Raw genomic sequence first — 16104 nt, forward strand, 5'->3', positions numbered from 1 at the left:
GCTATCAGTAATTGTTCATATGTGTATGTAATTTTTAAAAGAGATGCAACTGAAATCTTATGATTTTAATATTAAATATACAAATATATATATATATATGTATATATATATATATATATATATATATACATATATATATATATAATTTTGCTGAAATCCATGACTCTGAAAAATGGAGTCTTTTCTGCATCCATTGTATAATTGCATTGATCTTGTATATTCAAGAAGATAACTTGTAATAACATATGGTTCAAGTTTAGGGTTTAAAAAAAATAATTATCATGGTCTCAGGTAAAATAAATACAGGCAAAAAAACATTCTCCAGGAATGTTTCATGTTCCTGATGTTTACTTATTGCATAGATGAGACTCTACAAAAATATATTTCCTTTACACTAAACTAAGAATGACATTTGGAGCTGATTAAGTAACACAATTTATGTCAAACAATATCCCCAAAATGATTGAGCTTAAAATGCAAAATAAAAGCAATTGGGAGGATTATGGCAGTTAATCATTTTAGGCTTCCCTTTGAAGAATCATCTTCATTTAAAATAGAAAACAAACGCTCTTTTTACTGTTTAGTATTCATGATGTTAGATTGAGTTTATTGTCTATTATAGATATTAGACTATAAATGCTACCTTCAGAATCTGTCCTTTCATCAGAGTGGGCCTAGGCAATACACACACTTAGCTCTTCTGAGTATATAAGAAACTCCCTTTAGCATTCTACATATGATTTTGCTCAGCAGGTTTGTGTTATTAAAATATATATAATGGTGTACAGAAGATTCGGAAAATCCACATAGGACTGAAGAATCTTATTTATTGTTAACATGCAACTAGTCTATTTTTCAGGTGCCTTGCAGTCACTATTACAAAATGAGAAGACATTTCAAAATGTTAAGAACTACCTATTTGATTAGCCCATGATTTTATTTATATAGAAGGAAACTTATAAACCCTTCCTGCATTAGATCGGGCTTCAAGCATTCAATAAAACATGTTCACGGTGTCCAAGATTAAATCATACATTGTTTAAAATTAATTATTCCTTTTTAATTGCATTGTATAAACAGAAATGACCTGTTAATTTAAAGAAAATCTATCGGCACGAAATGAATTCACTCATATAAACAAGCAAGATGAACTTGACCTTGTTTGAACTTGTTTTGATGTGGCCCAGATGGTAGGCTACATGCTTGAATAGCAGGCTAAAGCTGAGGAAAAACTCATATAGCAAGATCTAGATTTATAGCCTTTTGCAAATTCCTACCTTGTATTGTCCTTTCAGCATCTGTTCGGCCGCCACTGCGGTCAGCTTCTATCTCTGGGGTCAGAGAGTCTAAAAGCACAGAAAGGTAAGAGTGACACATATTTCATTTGATTCCTATTGTCCTTTAAAAAAAGAGCAACCTGTTACTCTGGTGCTGAATTAAAATTACATAAATCTTTGTCATCTTTTAAAGGTTGAACAAAGACTATAACCAGAAGAATTATCAAAAGATTTGAATAGATAAATAATGCAAAATTGTTCATAAAATAGGATGGGGGTTGGGAAGCGAGATTAATATTTTATCATGTTTCAGTAGAGACAGATTTGGTTAAACAGAGAAACAATGTCAAGTCCCAGATCCTGGAGTTAAGTGACAAAGCAGCGTTATCACTTGAGAAATAATGCATTTCCCAACACTTGTGACTATCCTTCGCACGATGCTTTCAGGTACAAGCACAGCTTAATGAATGACAAGACATAGGAATATACAAAACCACATGTCTGAAATGTCCTTTGAGTATTCAAAACGAAAGGTAGTTAGCCAGGCACAAAGATGTGCCCTCTTACCATTTAAGACTCTGAGACTATCCGTAGAAGCTGCCTGTTTTAATGTTTGTTCTGCTTGCTCACGCCGTTTTGTCTCAAATTCAAGCGCTTCCTGCAATTTTCTCTTGGCCTTCTTCTCCTTCTTTAGCCTCTTTTGAACTATGGCTAGAAAAGAAAGTGTACATTATTTTTTTCTTAAATTTTTGCAGTGTTCACTTACAAATGATCTATCTTTCTTACAATACTATTTTTTTTTCCTGCTTGATTGAGTCTACCAAAGCACAAGGAGTTCAAAAAACACCACCTTTACCTAAAATATATCCCTGTAAAATGCCCAAGGTCAATTTTTACTTAGTCTTGAACTATATTTCATTATAAGAATGACTTCTAATGCCAGATTTAATAGGAAACTAATTTTAGTAAATATTTGAATTCACTGATGAAGGAAGCCTAATTAAATAAACGTTGGGCTTAGTCTCTGCCCTTGATTCAGAATAGCGCGGAGTAGTTAGAACAGTGCAAACTGTTATAAGTATGCTTCCTATCTCTTTATGAAGCTCCAATTTTGTGTAGTAAATGGAGTATTTCCCCATAAATGCTTCACCAAACAATGCTATACAATCTAAAATTTTAACAGTTCTTTCTTGAAATTTTAGAGAATGCAACAAATATTATTGTATATAAGGAGCTAAATATTCTGAATTATTGTTAACATATACCTAAAAGCTGAATTTTTTTTCTTGGATGAAGCTATTATAATTTCCTCAGTGATATTACTAATTTCCTCACAGCAAATTTATACGCACTATAGCATATTTCAAGAAAGTTATACTTTTACAGGAATCTGGTGGAGTATAAAATCTCACTGCTAATAATAATATACTAGCAATAATGTGCTATTATATAAAAAAAGTAGATTATTATACAAAAAGTTGATTATGATATACTTTCTTTTTCCTACTGGGCAGTTTAAATATGTATATACAATATATAATCAACAAATAACAATCGCATGTTTTTCATAAAATATATGTTAACTCTACTTTCAGTCTGATGATTGTTTTAACCTTTACAATATATATGTAAGGTAAGCAATCAGCATATGAGAAGCATACAAATGTTTTTCTTTTTAATATTGTTTTTGATGGCTAATAGACATTGTGGACTTGAATGTGACAGAATTTTATGAGAAAATCCTTCTGGTAGAGTTAGTCATAGGAGTAATCATCCCAAGTTTACTATCTGATTTCTTTCTACAGAGTAAACAACATTTTTATTTAACACAGTACTTGGTCCAAATACAAAACAAGGTAATACGGTTCAAAAAGAATTTTTGTTTCAATTTCTAATTTCCAGATACCCTATTTTTATAATTATTAATAATTGTTAAGATTGCAGACCACTATTGTTAACACAATATGTTAACAGAAACTGTTTTTTTTTAATCAAAATATATTCTGGCTACAGTCGTATAGGTAAAATAAAACTGGTTTCAAATAAATACTAATTTCCTTTATTTAATAGTGTGAAAATCATATGCTACTGTTAACAAAATTACTTGCCTACTATTCCCCTTTCCAAAGATGATTGTTTATAAGTGTCTTTGAAAAGAAGCAGTAATTTCTGAATTATTTATTTGTGTTCTACGCTCTCGTGGCCCTTAAAGCGCAATACCCAGCACCTTGCCAGTGAGTGCTCACTGGTTCCTCCTGTGTGACTGAACCAAATGGGATTGCTATGTTTTCTATTCAGGATAATACACTGCTTCAATAGATATGTTCATAATAGATCATTATTGACAGTTATTACCTGTAATTTATTGTTCCCATTAATTAAATGAGAGGCTCATTGGTGTGGTCTGTGAAATGTTTTGCCCTCTAGTGGTTAAGGGAATAAAACAGAATGCAAATCCTCCAACAGGTTTGAGCCAATAAAATTCTGAAGCTCTCTCTCAAGTAATCAAAAGCTCACTTTAGGAATTCAAGGGTCTGACTTTAAGTCTTGTTAAAAAAAAAAAAAAATAAATAAAATACAAACCCCAAAACTTCTCCAGGTGAGAATAAAATCAAGACATGGCTACCTCATGGAAAATGGTTCAATATCATGAACTCTTTGCCCAAATTTCACTATTCAGTTAGAACATATCCCTTTATCAATGTTTAACGTGTTTTGATTATTTTAGTACCTAAATCTATGTGATGCCACATTATTCAGAACTGTGCTATAGACACGAGGTGACAGCTTCCCAAATCAGCCTAATCCCAGGAGCTCACAAGCTATTGCTTTACAGTAACTAATGAAAAATCCTACTATATCCTGCCAGTTTTAAAAGCAAAACAGAAACAATGATTTTTAAAAGACCATATCCAACATATGAAAGGAGACTAAATGGAGTATTTATATTAAATACGTATTAAATACAAAAAAAGGATCATTTCTTCTAGAAGACTTAGAAGAATCCAATATTATAGTTGAGGCAAAAGGGAAGTTTGCAGAGAAAATATTCCTAAACCCCATACATAAAATAAACACACAAATATAAATGACCTTCAAAATCATCTATACATACACAGTAAAGTATGTTAAAAGAATCAATTAATAGATTGATAATATCATTATTTTTCTGTAATAAAAATTCATATTGGTTTCTACTCTAATGTGTACTTGACCTTGTTGCATGAAAATGAGGCATTCAGAAGGAAAATTATACAAACACTCGACTTTAGCCATTTGTTCAGATATTCATCAGTCTTCAATTTCAGTTGATAAATATCTTGCTAAATCTGCTTTGCTTGAATAATCAGTATTTTCTATTTTAGCTTTATGACTTTAACTCTTGAGTTTTTCAAAGGGCAATTGTATATGAATATAAAATTTTCCTTCATGGCTGTCATCTTATCAGAGCTCATTCTATCTTAAAATTATGAATTTATTAAACTCTGTAAGCAATAAAAATATGTGATGAATGATATAATAGATACGTTTCAATATCTTGAGGTATAAACAGAAAAGAAACCATGTACTTTGGAAATTAAGAAACACAATGAGCCTAAGAATTTAAATCCTGCTCTGAACTTCAGCTACAAGTAAAAAGAAAAAGCAGTCTCATAGTAAATCAGCAAGCATAGTATTGTTATGTTAAACATTTTATATAAAACATTAAACTTATTTGGAAGTTTGAAAATACCTCTATTTTTTTGTTCCATAGCCAACTGCTTCTCAAGTGTTTCCCTCAGCTCTCGTTCTCTTAAAAAGTCCATCTTCAGCTCTGTTTTTTCCAGTTGGACCTGTTTTTCTTGAGCTCTGGCATTATCTATGGCAACTTTCAAGAGCCCCTGTACAAAGAAGATATCCGAATTGTAACATTTCAGTAAAAAAGCACATTTCATTCATTATTTAAAAGCATTTTAAAAGAGAAGAACCCAGGTAGCAAATTCTTCCATTTTTGTGCATTCACTTTGAACTCACTAGGACAAGAACTATAACTAAAAGCACAAAATTTCTAAATCTGATTAAAATATTTTAGGAAGACAAATATTTTTGGCATCAGGTTCAGTTGCTCCTAATTAGAATATCTAAATTGAAAGCTAAATAAGGGCAGCACATAAGGACTTCTAAAAAATAAGAACTGAGTTGAAAATCAGACTGAAATTTTTCCACAGTTCTTTGACATGGTTTAGGGTACCTCAAGTGATGCTGGCAGCACTCACCGGTCTCCTGGAGCTCAGTGGCCACCATGCCCTACTTAGATCATACTGGAAGTGGGCTTCTTTACATTACTGAAGGCACCAACTAGTTTCTGCATTAAGGACTTGGCTTTTTCTGTTCCGTTCCTAAATGCTTTTCCTCCCACTTTTTGTATGATTCATGCCCTCATTTCATTTCACCTTTGCTTAGTTACCACACAAGAAACAACTTCTCTTAACCACCCTGCCTGGAATAGCTCTCCAAATCCACCTTGTTATTCTCTCCTTAAAATTATTCATAACATTTATTATTTTGTAATGTTGTTATATATTTATCTGCTTCCTGATTTATATTGTGTCTCCTACACTAAGATCTAAGTTCTCTGAGGCAGGGACATTTTCTCTCATTTGGTACTATATCTCTATGGTTCACAGAGTGCCTACCATATAGAAATTTTTTTAAATTTGATGAATAAAAAATAATAATAATAGTATATTTTTCATGAGATACATATTATATGTAAGGGATCCAAAACTTAGTGGCTTACTAGTGCATGATTTTTAAAAAGTCATTCAAAAGGGTTATGATAAATAGAAAAAAACTCTTAGGGGGCTATTTAATAGTATAATAATTCAAAAGCATATGGGAAAAGCACATTTTATGTATTTATACAACTGATTATGGCATATTTTATATATAATTAGATTTGCTGTATTTTTTTTTTTAAGATTTTATTGGGGAATTGGGGGAGGGGAACAGTGTTGGGGAATCAGAGAAGGAAAACAGAAAAGTTGCTGTCCTTTTGTGCTTCAGTTTAGTTGTGGAGGACGTCGCTTCACTGGCCCATGTTGGTATTATCATTGCACTCTTCCCAGGTGAGGTAGTCACTCGCTGGCCATTGGATGGCCACTCATGTCGGCTCACAGCAGCTCATGCAGGCTGCCAGCCACTCATGGTAGCTCACGGCAGCCCACTGCAGCAGGGCCTGCAGCCTATGCTGTTGCTGGCGACTCATGGCAGCCCAGCTCCAGGTCGAGCTTCTGTTCATTATCTTAGCTGTAGAGGGTGCAGCATCACTGACCCTCATGTGGGATCCGAACCAGGGCCCTGCGGCTCAGAGCTGGCGTCCCAAGCCAATTCAACAAACATGCCACTCGGCCAGCCCTGCTGAATTTTTCTTAATTTAGTAGTATTCTCGGATTTTTTAAAATGAGACTATGAGAACATGTAAAAACATACAAAGAATTCTGCATGTGTCCTCTCCTAAGATACTTTAGAAAAGTGTCAGTAATATTATTAGTAAACATGAGAGCTAAAATTTCTATCCTTATCAACTCAGGAATACAAAATGCTATTTTGAAGTAGAATATATTTTGGCTTGGCTTGTGAACATCAGAGACTGAAATTTTCAACTGAAATTATAAATAAAATGGAAGTTGGTGCCTTCTGTAAATATACTCCAAGATGTGACCCCTATGAAGGAGACAACATAAGCAGTTTGAATCAGGAATTTCAACTGCAACTTGACTTGCTAGCACAAAAGTTAAGCACACAAATGTAGCATAGCCGTAAGCCATTTATATTTTCTTTTCAAGCACATATAAATTATTTCATATTTGTTACAACAGGCCCTGAGTTCCCTGGATTAAGTCTTGTGATATGAAACAAGCTGGAGGATTTCTACGTGGCAGTTTGCCCCTCCCTACCCTTTTGTTTTTAACAATAAAACATAGCTGCTGAGGAAACTGCCATCTTCACTCAATTCAGCAACATTCCTGTGTATGTTTTTTTCTTCTTCAGGAACAAACAATTAGTAACAAATGAAAGAGATCATTACATCAAGTGCCCTTTTAGATCACCCCAATTAAAACTTTAGTTTAGCTGTATTTTAATTCTAAGATACCAAATTCTAATTTTCTGCTCTGATTGCTCTTGTTGACTTATCTTTGAAAGATGTACTCTGTGCAATGTCTAGAGATTATTTAGCAAGATGCCAATGTTGGCACCACTTAATGTGTTGATTGGTTGTATTATCAGTAGCTGTTTAAAATAAATTACTATTAAGCTATTATTGTCCTTGGCTGACAAAACACAATATTTTGGTGTTCTTTAAATATGAAACAATCATTATGAATAAACATGTTGAATAACATTAAACGGCAACCCTAATTGTGTTATTTTATATTAATATTTGTTGTAAAGTATGAAGTTGCTAAGAGCATTTATGTTTACTGTTTCCTTTTGTTACAGTTCATACTAATGTCATTAATGGTAATACATTACCTATTCCTGCTGATTATATCTGAAAAATATTAGCTTTTAGGATCCAATACCCTCTAGGGACTACTTATAAGCTGTATAAAATTAAGTTTCATTTTTAGACTTTAAATCAGTGCACATCAGTAGGAGTCCAGTGTGAACAAAAATCTGCACTAGAGCCAAACTGATGCATATGCAAAAATACGTTATTGCCTGTGACAGCTCTGCTGCAAAAAGTACAGAAAACCGATTAAATTTCAGTGCAGCAGGGGGCTGGGAAAAGCAATAGCAAGTAGTGCTCATAACATCTACAAATCATTAGGACACCATTTTAACTATCTGTGGTAATAATACTTTCAGATCTGTGTAACTTCTGTAAATTTTCCAAGTAAATCACAGGCAAAAGGTAACATTAAAGGCTGAATCTAGTATACAGCAAAATTCTGTGATGACGATGTGAGTTACAGCAAAAGACACAAGAACTAAAACATGAAATTTTCTCCAAGGGGAGGTCAGTTCTCATGAAGTTGAAGTTGGACAATAACAATTCCAAAGAAGTGCATTTTAAGCTTATTCTATGGCACAATAATTACAAGAGACAATGATTGTTTCACCTCAAATACACAAATATTTTTTTGTTTTCTAAAATTATCTACCTTGTAAATTAAATTTTTTTCATAACTTTTCAGAGAATGAATATATATATATATATATATATATATATATATATATATATATTTTCTCATATAATTTCTCTTTAAAAGGGCATTGTATATGATCTAGCAATGTTTCAACTATTTTCATAGTCTAGAAAGTACAAATCTCTGCTTGTATAAGAAACTTAAAGTAATACTGCATGAAAGAAACATTTCTTGATATGCTAGTTAGATCATAGAGGAAAAGCTTACTTGGTCTATGTTTGTATTTTAGACAATTTATTTCAGAATTAGATGACAAGTAAGGTTCCTTGAGTATCACTGAAACCCATGTGACAAAATTTGTGCTCAGTAATGTATTACTTCTAATGAAAGTAAATACCTTGGTTAAAGGCAATTTTAATGATCACCCATTCTAACTAAATCCTTTTAAAGATGAGAAAACCAAGATCCAGGAGGATCAAGTGACTTGTCCAAGACCCCAAACCATTAAGTTCACTGAGGCTAGATCAGAACCCTCTAGCTTATTTAACCTTTTTTATTTTAAAGTTTCTTTCAGGGATTATGAAGGACTAGTTTTCCTTGAAATCGGGAAATTTTGTAGACTGAAAAAATTATGATACAGCAGTATCAACTGATGTACTTTTCACAAAAGTCTTGTACCAAAATATCCAGCTGTACTTGGTTTAATGTTTTGGTTACTGTTCTCCAAAGTGGATGAATGACAGACTGTCCATCAAAAGCACTTCCAGGTAGAAACCCATCTTGTGATTCATATGATCTGTATGGCAATATGGCAACATGGGCTCTACAATTAGCCTGCCTATGTTTAAATCCAGACATCACCTCCATTGCGTGAGTTTGATTAAATAGTTTATCTGGCTTCATTTTCTCATCCATAAAATTGGGATAACCACAAAATCTACTGTGCAGGGTTATAAAGAAGATTCATGTAATATTGTATATAACTAGCATAGGGACTAACTGTGATACTGTGATTTATAATAAGAAATATATATTTGGCATTCACCTCAATCCTGGAATTGAAATCCTATAATGGGTGATAAGAGCAATAAAGATAAAATGTGTGTCTTTTGTTATTCATAATAAACCCCTTTAACTACACCTGAGTTTATGTTAATAAGGTGACTTTTGGAAAGCTCTATGGATAGAGGGTGGTTGTCAGGGGAACCAACTCTGTGATTAGAGGGTAGGAACTTTCAGCCCCATCCTCTGACCTCCAGGGAGGGCATAGGGACTAGAGGTTGAATTAATCACCAGTGAGGGATGATTTAAACAATCATGCCTATGTAATGAAACCTCCATAAAAACTGAAAAGGATGGGTTCAGAAAACTTATGGATTGGTCAGCACGTGAAGGTGTTGGGTGGGTTTCAGGTCCAGAGAGAGCATAGAAGCTATGCCCCCCTTTGCCACATACTTTCCCTTATGCATCTCTTCCATGCAGCTGTTCCTGAATTATATCCTTTTAAAATAAACTGGGAATCTACCATGTAAAATGTTTTCCTGAGTTCTGTGGTTGCTCTAGCAAATTAATTGAACCCAAGGGAGTGGGTTGTAGAAACCTCTGATCTATAGCTTTTTGGTCAGAAGCACAGGTTACAACCTGGACTTGAAAATGGCATCTGAAGTGTGTGTGGGAGTCAGTCTTGTGGGACTGAGCCCTTAACCTGATCTGACATAGGATCTGATTCTCCAGGTAGATAGTGTTACAATTGAGTTAAATTGTGGGCACCCAGCTGGTGCTGCAGAATATCTTGATGTGAGAAAAACTATAAGACATTTCATGATCAGAAATGTCAGAAGTGAAGTTTTGTTTTAGTAGAGTATGATATAAATCAGTAAATATGATATACATTCCATATTTTTAAGAGATAAGTGCTATTCTCTTCATCATAGCAAACTGCCTTTAGAATATTGTATATATTATACTAGAATTTTTATTATCTCTTTTCAGAAATCAGTAATGGAAACAAAGGGGAGAAGACATCATATGTAATTTTGATTAAAGATAAAAAGATATAAACGAAGAACAATATATCTGATCTTAGCCTAATCATATTTTGAAGCCAATGTTATTTTTTTTTCTTTTTTCTTTTTTTTTTTTTAAAGATTTTTATTGGGGAATTGGGGGGATGGGAACAGTGCTGGGGAACTGGGGGAAGGGGAACATACAAGTTGCTGTCATTTTTGTTCTTCAGTCTAGTTGTGGAGGATGTTGCTTCACTGGCCCAAGTTGGCACCGTCATTGCGCTCTTCCCGGGGGCGAGGCAGATCAGTCGCCGGCTTCTGGACAGCCGCTAACTGTGGCTGCTGGCCGCTCACGCCAGCTGCTGGCTACACACGGTAGCCCATGGCAACCCACTGACACAGGGGCTGCAGCCTACGCCGTTGCCAGTGACTCACAGCAGCCCAGCTCCAGGTTGAGCTGTCGTTCAGCATCTTAGCTGTGGAGGGCAGTGTCACTGGCCCTCATATGTGGGATCCGAACCGGGGCCCTCTGGCATCCCAAGCGAGTTCTTAACTATCGCGCCACTCGGCCGGCCCGCCAACGTTATTTTTTAATTTATTTTTTGAAAAGTTTCCTTCTAATTACTTTGTGTAACTCTATTATAATTAAAATTATGCATTAAGAATGCAAATGAAAAACTTTATTTAAAATGTATAAAATATAACATTATTAGCCATGGGATCAAATTACGAATAATGCAAGATCAGAGTATTTTAGTCTTAGCACTAACACACATTCTTTTTCATTTTCTTTCCTGAAACACAAAAGTAGAGCATACTTCTTAAATACTATAGTTGAATTATGTTTATTTATTAAACCATAGTGAATCAATCTGGGACTGCCACTTATTGTGGTTTTAATATCCCTTTGAGGTCTTTTCGTGTTTGTTTAATTCTTCCATATAGACAAACTACAGTGAAACAAACTCTTATTAAATAGCCCCTTAAGGCACATGTCTTCAATGCTAACCTTATTTTATATTTCTATTTTTTACTTATTTACCTTTATTATTTTAATATTTGTAAGTCATTTAAAATAATTTGTATAATCAGATAAAAAGTGTAAATTATTATTTTTTCCAATTCTCATACAAATAGATCCTAGCTATGATTTATAATATGAATGTTCACATTAAGAATAGTTGGTAAAATTCTCCTTTGAGCGTGATCAATGGCAGTCAGTGTTTGAAGGCATCACATCTAGTACACTGACATTAAACTTCTAGTTTCTTCACCTAAAATTTCACAAAGAGCTCTCTATGGATATGCTAGAATAAAGAAGCCATATGGAAGACTGTCCACATTGATAAAAATATAAAATTTTATATAAAATAAAATTTTAAAAACTTTGAAAAGCAAAATCTGGAATGTTTCATATCACTAAAGTGAAATTACTATCCTCTTCTGTGGGTATCTTTATCCATTATTACTTTTAATTTCTAAAACATTCAAGTTTCAAGAAAGTTAATAAAAACCGGGTGTCCAAAATGTATTTGTCTGTATGTCTGTATGTCTGTCTGTATGTATATATACACATATATATGTATATACATTTATATATAGTGTTTTTCTATACTATGTAGAGTATATTTAAAACAGTAGTATGCTAGTATCATTCTACAGGTCCTCTTTTAAAGCACAAAGAAATAACATTTATGAAAATTCAATTTTATAATGTGTCATGGAAGGTACAAATTTTAAAATTGAGAATTATTAAATTATCGAGTATAATGAAATTAAATTAGTGAATATTAAACAATTACTCATTAAACACATTATTTCAAAAGATTTTTTTGGTCATTAACTCTAAGAAAATATAGACTTTATGTATGTTAAATTTAAATATAACCCGATGACTTGAGTTTAATTAAAATAGCAAATATGCATATAAATCCTTAATTGCAAACATGGAATTGTATGATTTGAATAATTAAACATTTTCAATTCAATTCTTTTTCATTGCCATCCTGATAAAATCCTTCCAAAGGAAATATGGAGCTTTAAACTTATCACACAGAAAGTATGTTACAATTTTGAAAAAGGAAGCAGAGAACCCACTGCATATAATTGAAATTGCAAGGAAATTGAGGTAGGCAGAATGTAATTATCCAAATTAGAATTTGGACAGAAAACACATTTATATTGTATGCCCAATAAGCCAGGGTCATGACTGTTTGAACATTCTATACCATTCCTAGGATATTACTATAACTCAATAAATGTGGCAATAATAAAGAGCTAGCATCTATGACCTTTTGTAAAATGGTGTAAAACTATTACTAACCATAAATCTAGTATATATGTAGGCGTGCACATGTACATATGTATGTACATATGTATTGTGTGTGTGTGTATATATATATATATAACTCAGTAAGATTTTTAATCATTATTTAACCTTATGTATACATATGTGCATGCACACACACACATAGATATCTATCTATCTATCTATATCTATGTGTGTGTATATATATATATATATATGACATATATATATATATATGACATACATACAGATATATAATACCTACATCTATATACACATGAACATACATGTAAAACTGAAGTGGACAAGTATAATTTATTTTTAATGAAGTATTCTTATTATAGGTGTTCTATCTTTATTGTTCCCTGAGCTCTATGATTTCGAATCAGAACCAAGTTAGTTTGTCTTGACTGTCACCCTATCAACATCGTTTGCTAAAATATGTCATCAAGGTTGGTTCAAGGTTAGAAAACAGAGAATATTAAATTTAGATATAACCTCAACAAAATAAATAATTCTGAGTTTGTACACTGTAAAACCGAGTTTCCTTCTCTTTCTTGCACTCTCTCTCTCAATAATTATAGTTTGAAGTGATGCAGATAACATTTTTAATCTGGATAATACCAGTCTGGGGTAGGTGGGTGACAATATTTATCTTAGAGATGTGGTATTCACACAATACAAGATTCCGTGTATAAACTCACTCTTCAGATGAACAAGCTGGCTTTATACTGATGAAACTCAGAAATGTTTTCTCAGCTGAAATTGAAATTAAAGTACCACTTTCCTGGTTCAAGATGTTTCAATTAATGAAGATACATACAACTGGATGGAGAACTTTAAGCAAATGTCTAGCTTTTTCTTTGCTTCCTATGGAATTGTATACTTTTAAAAAATGAATTGTTCCATTACGTTTCACAGTGTAAATTCAGAAATATTGAAAAATAGTTTTTGAAAGCATTTAATTTCACAAAAGAGAAATTCATTAAAAACTCTACCTGATAGAAAACAATATCATGGGTCAAATTTAGATAAAAAAAGAAATCTTAATGTTTAATTTAAAATACAATCAACTATTTGGCCTTGATTATGTTTAGGCTAGATTGATGATTTATTTCAATTACTGAGATATAAACCTTAAAGTTGAATACAGTGCTGGAGACTCTAATTACATTAGTATTAAAAATGCCATATTAATAGATGAGAAGATATGTCACATTAAAGGCCTTTTGTTATGTCCTTGGAGAGGTAAATAAAATTAATTACATTGCTACTGGGAGAATGTTTAATATGGTAGGAAATGTGTACAGTAAAATATTACTACGGATGGAGTGCTAGAGTAAAAATTAAAAAAAAAAAATTATCAGCGCAGTATCTGCAAGCACATTCTTACCACTAGCTACCCCAAATATGGAGAAGTAGAGGGCAAAACCTCCATCTGGGGCCCACATGATCACTTCATGTGTGGGCAAGAAAATCACGCTTTCTTTTATCCCAAACACTCTTATTATTTTGGCTCCATGTTCTATGTTATTGTTAACTGTAAGTATTTTTGATTCATAATGTACTGTACGTAAAATATACATCCTGAGGACTACATAGGAAATCCGTGGAAAGCTTTGTACAGCTTTTTGAAGTCTATTCTTTGAAGAAACCCCATTAACTGCAACAAACTTATTTATGAAAGAAGATTTTTTTTTTGGATTCTTTTATATTAGACATATTTTAAATGACTAAACATATCATTTCCTCACTGGAAGGCCAGCAGTTTAAAAATAACTAAATATTTATTAAAACTGGTGTGCCGTCATCTAGGTAATCAGACAAACTTAAACATTTAGATTCCTCCCATTAGTCGGCAATAAGGAGAACATTTAGGCAAAATGATTCTTAAAATGCTGAGGTCATTTTCACCTATGTTTTTACTAAGGTTTAATATACATATTTAAGTATTACTAAACTAATTAGATTAGGGTAGCAAGTTTAAAATCTTAAATTGCTAGAAAAAGTTCAATACCATGGTTCAGTCAATCTCATGAATAGATTAAGTAGGAACAGGATGAATTTTGGGGTTATCTACAACTGGGTCTTTATGTTGCTTTCTTCCAGATTGCAAAAAAGGCCTACCTGTATGTTAGTCAGAAGGGTCTCTATGGAAGACAGTCCGTCAGGAAACAGAAACGGAGATGGAAAACCTGGAGGAAGTGGTTGTCCATGCCCAGTTAGAGAAAGCTTGTCAAGGCTGTCTCTCGCAGTTGGTGTGGAAAGCGGGGTCTCATCTGTATGTGATTGAAACAAAAATATAGAACAAGTTACGCTTGTCTGTTTTTATTAGACCTCAGTAATGGCTTCCCTAGTGGTTTCCAGAACATTTATTGCAAATTGGTTCCTGCTATCAGGAGAAAATGCTTTCTGCTGAATTTTCTTTAATGAAAAAGCTGTGGAGATACAACAAGATAACATTAATGAGTAACTTTATAAGCCTTTTAAATGCAGTCTCTAATGAGACTGAGTTTACAGTGCCATAGAATCTTTTTAAAACAAATATTATCTCAATATAGTTGTGATAATATATTCAGGCTGACTTTATGGGCACCTTCCCAATTATCTCATTTTAGTTTGCTCTGTTTGGACTGACAATAGAATCTTTCTAGAGCTTCATATAAGGGAAATTCTTTGTATGTTAGTATGTTTCTTTCTCAGTTAACCCTTCCTTTATAGAAATGATTTGTTCAAATATATTCTTAAGGAATCTACGCAACAATATATACAATTAAAATTTTTCATTGCACAATTAAAAAAGAAAACTGAAATCAAATATATTTTTTCAAATTATAACTGAATTCTTCAATATCATTAAAACTAAAGTCTAATTCTTTTCACCTTGAACACCTTTACTTCATATTGAAAATCTATCTTTTTTTATACATAAAAGTGGGGTCTAAAGAAAGGGTAACAAAATGCAATTTCCATAACAATATTTAAAAAGCTAAATATGAAACCCTCTAAGGTAAATTAGTCTTTACTTTGTTTATTGAAATTCTTCAACATTTTAACCCACTTAGAGTAATGCCCCAATATGTATTTTTTTTATTCTCATAGTGAAATCTTTTTATTCAGTTTTTTATTATTTAAATATTTTTACACTTTCATTTGAGATAGATACAAGTTACAGCTTATTTTAGTTTATTATGTCACAGAGAAAATTTTATTCATGGCAGAATTCTTAACTTTACAAATATTTTCGTATTTCACCTCAGGAAAATTAATCAGAACAATGTATTTGCACAGTCCTGATAGTATCTCTCAATTTTGCAAGTGGAGAAAAACTTCAGCACACTTGCCTTTATGCTTATAATTTAATTCCACTGTTCTTGAAC

The 16104-nt window shown here is 32.6% G+C and overlaps 1 protein-coding gene across 2 annotated transcripts in view; it reads right to left on the reverse strand.

Moving 5' to 3' along the window:
• DACH1 (dachshund family transcription factor 1) overlaps nt 1-16104 on the reverse strand; it is a 422897-nt gene that overhangs the window by 36096 nt on the left and 370697 nt on the right. For both annotated transcript variants that reach the window (XM_019652152.1, XM_019652151.1), the window contains exons 7-10: nt 14852-15003; nt 5011-5158; nt 1845-1988; nt 1278-1346 (exon numbers count right to left, since the gene is read on the reverse strand). In XM_019652152.1, the coding sequence (XP_019507697.1) occupies nt 1278-1346; nt 1845-1988; nt 5011-5158; nt 14852-15003 (513 nt within the window). The remainder of the gene's footprint in view (nt 1-1277; nt 1347-1844; nt 1989-5010; nt 5159-14851; nt 15004-16104) is intronic.

Source organism: Hipposideros armiger, unplaced genomic scaffold, assembly GCF_001890085.2.
Source record: "Hipposideros armiger isolate ML-2016 unplaced genomic scaffold, ASM189008v1 scaffold_174, whole genome shotgun sequence".
Taxonomy (NCBI): Eukaryota; Metazoa; Chordata; class Mammalia; order Chiroptera; family Hipposideridae; genus Hipposideros; species Hipposideros armiger.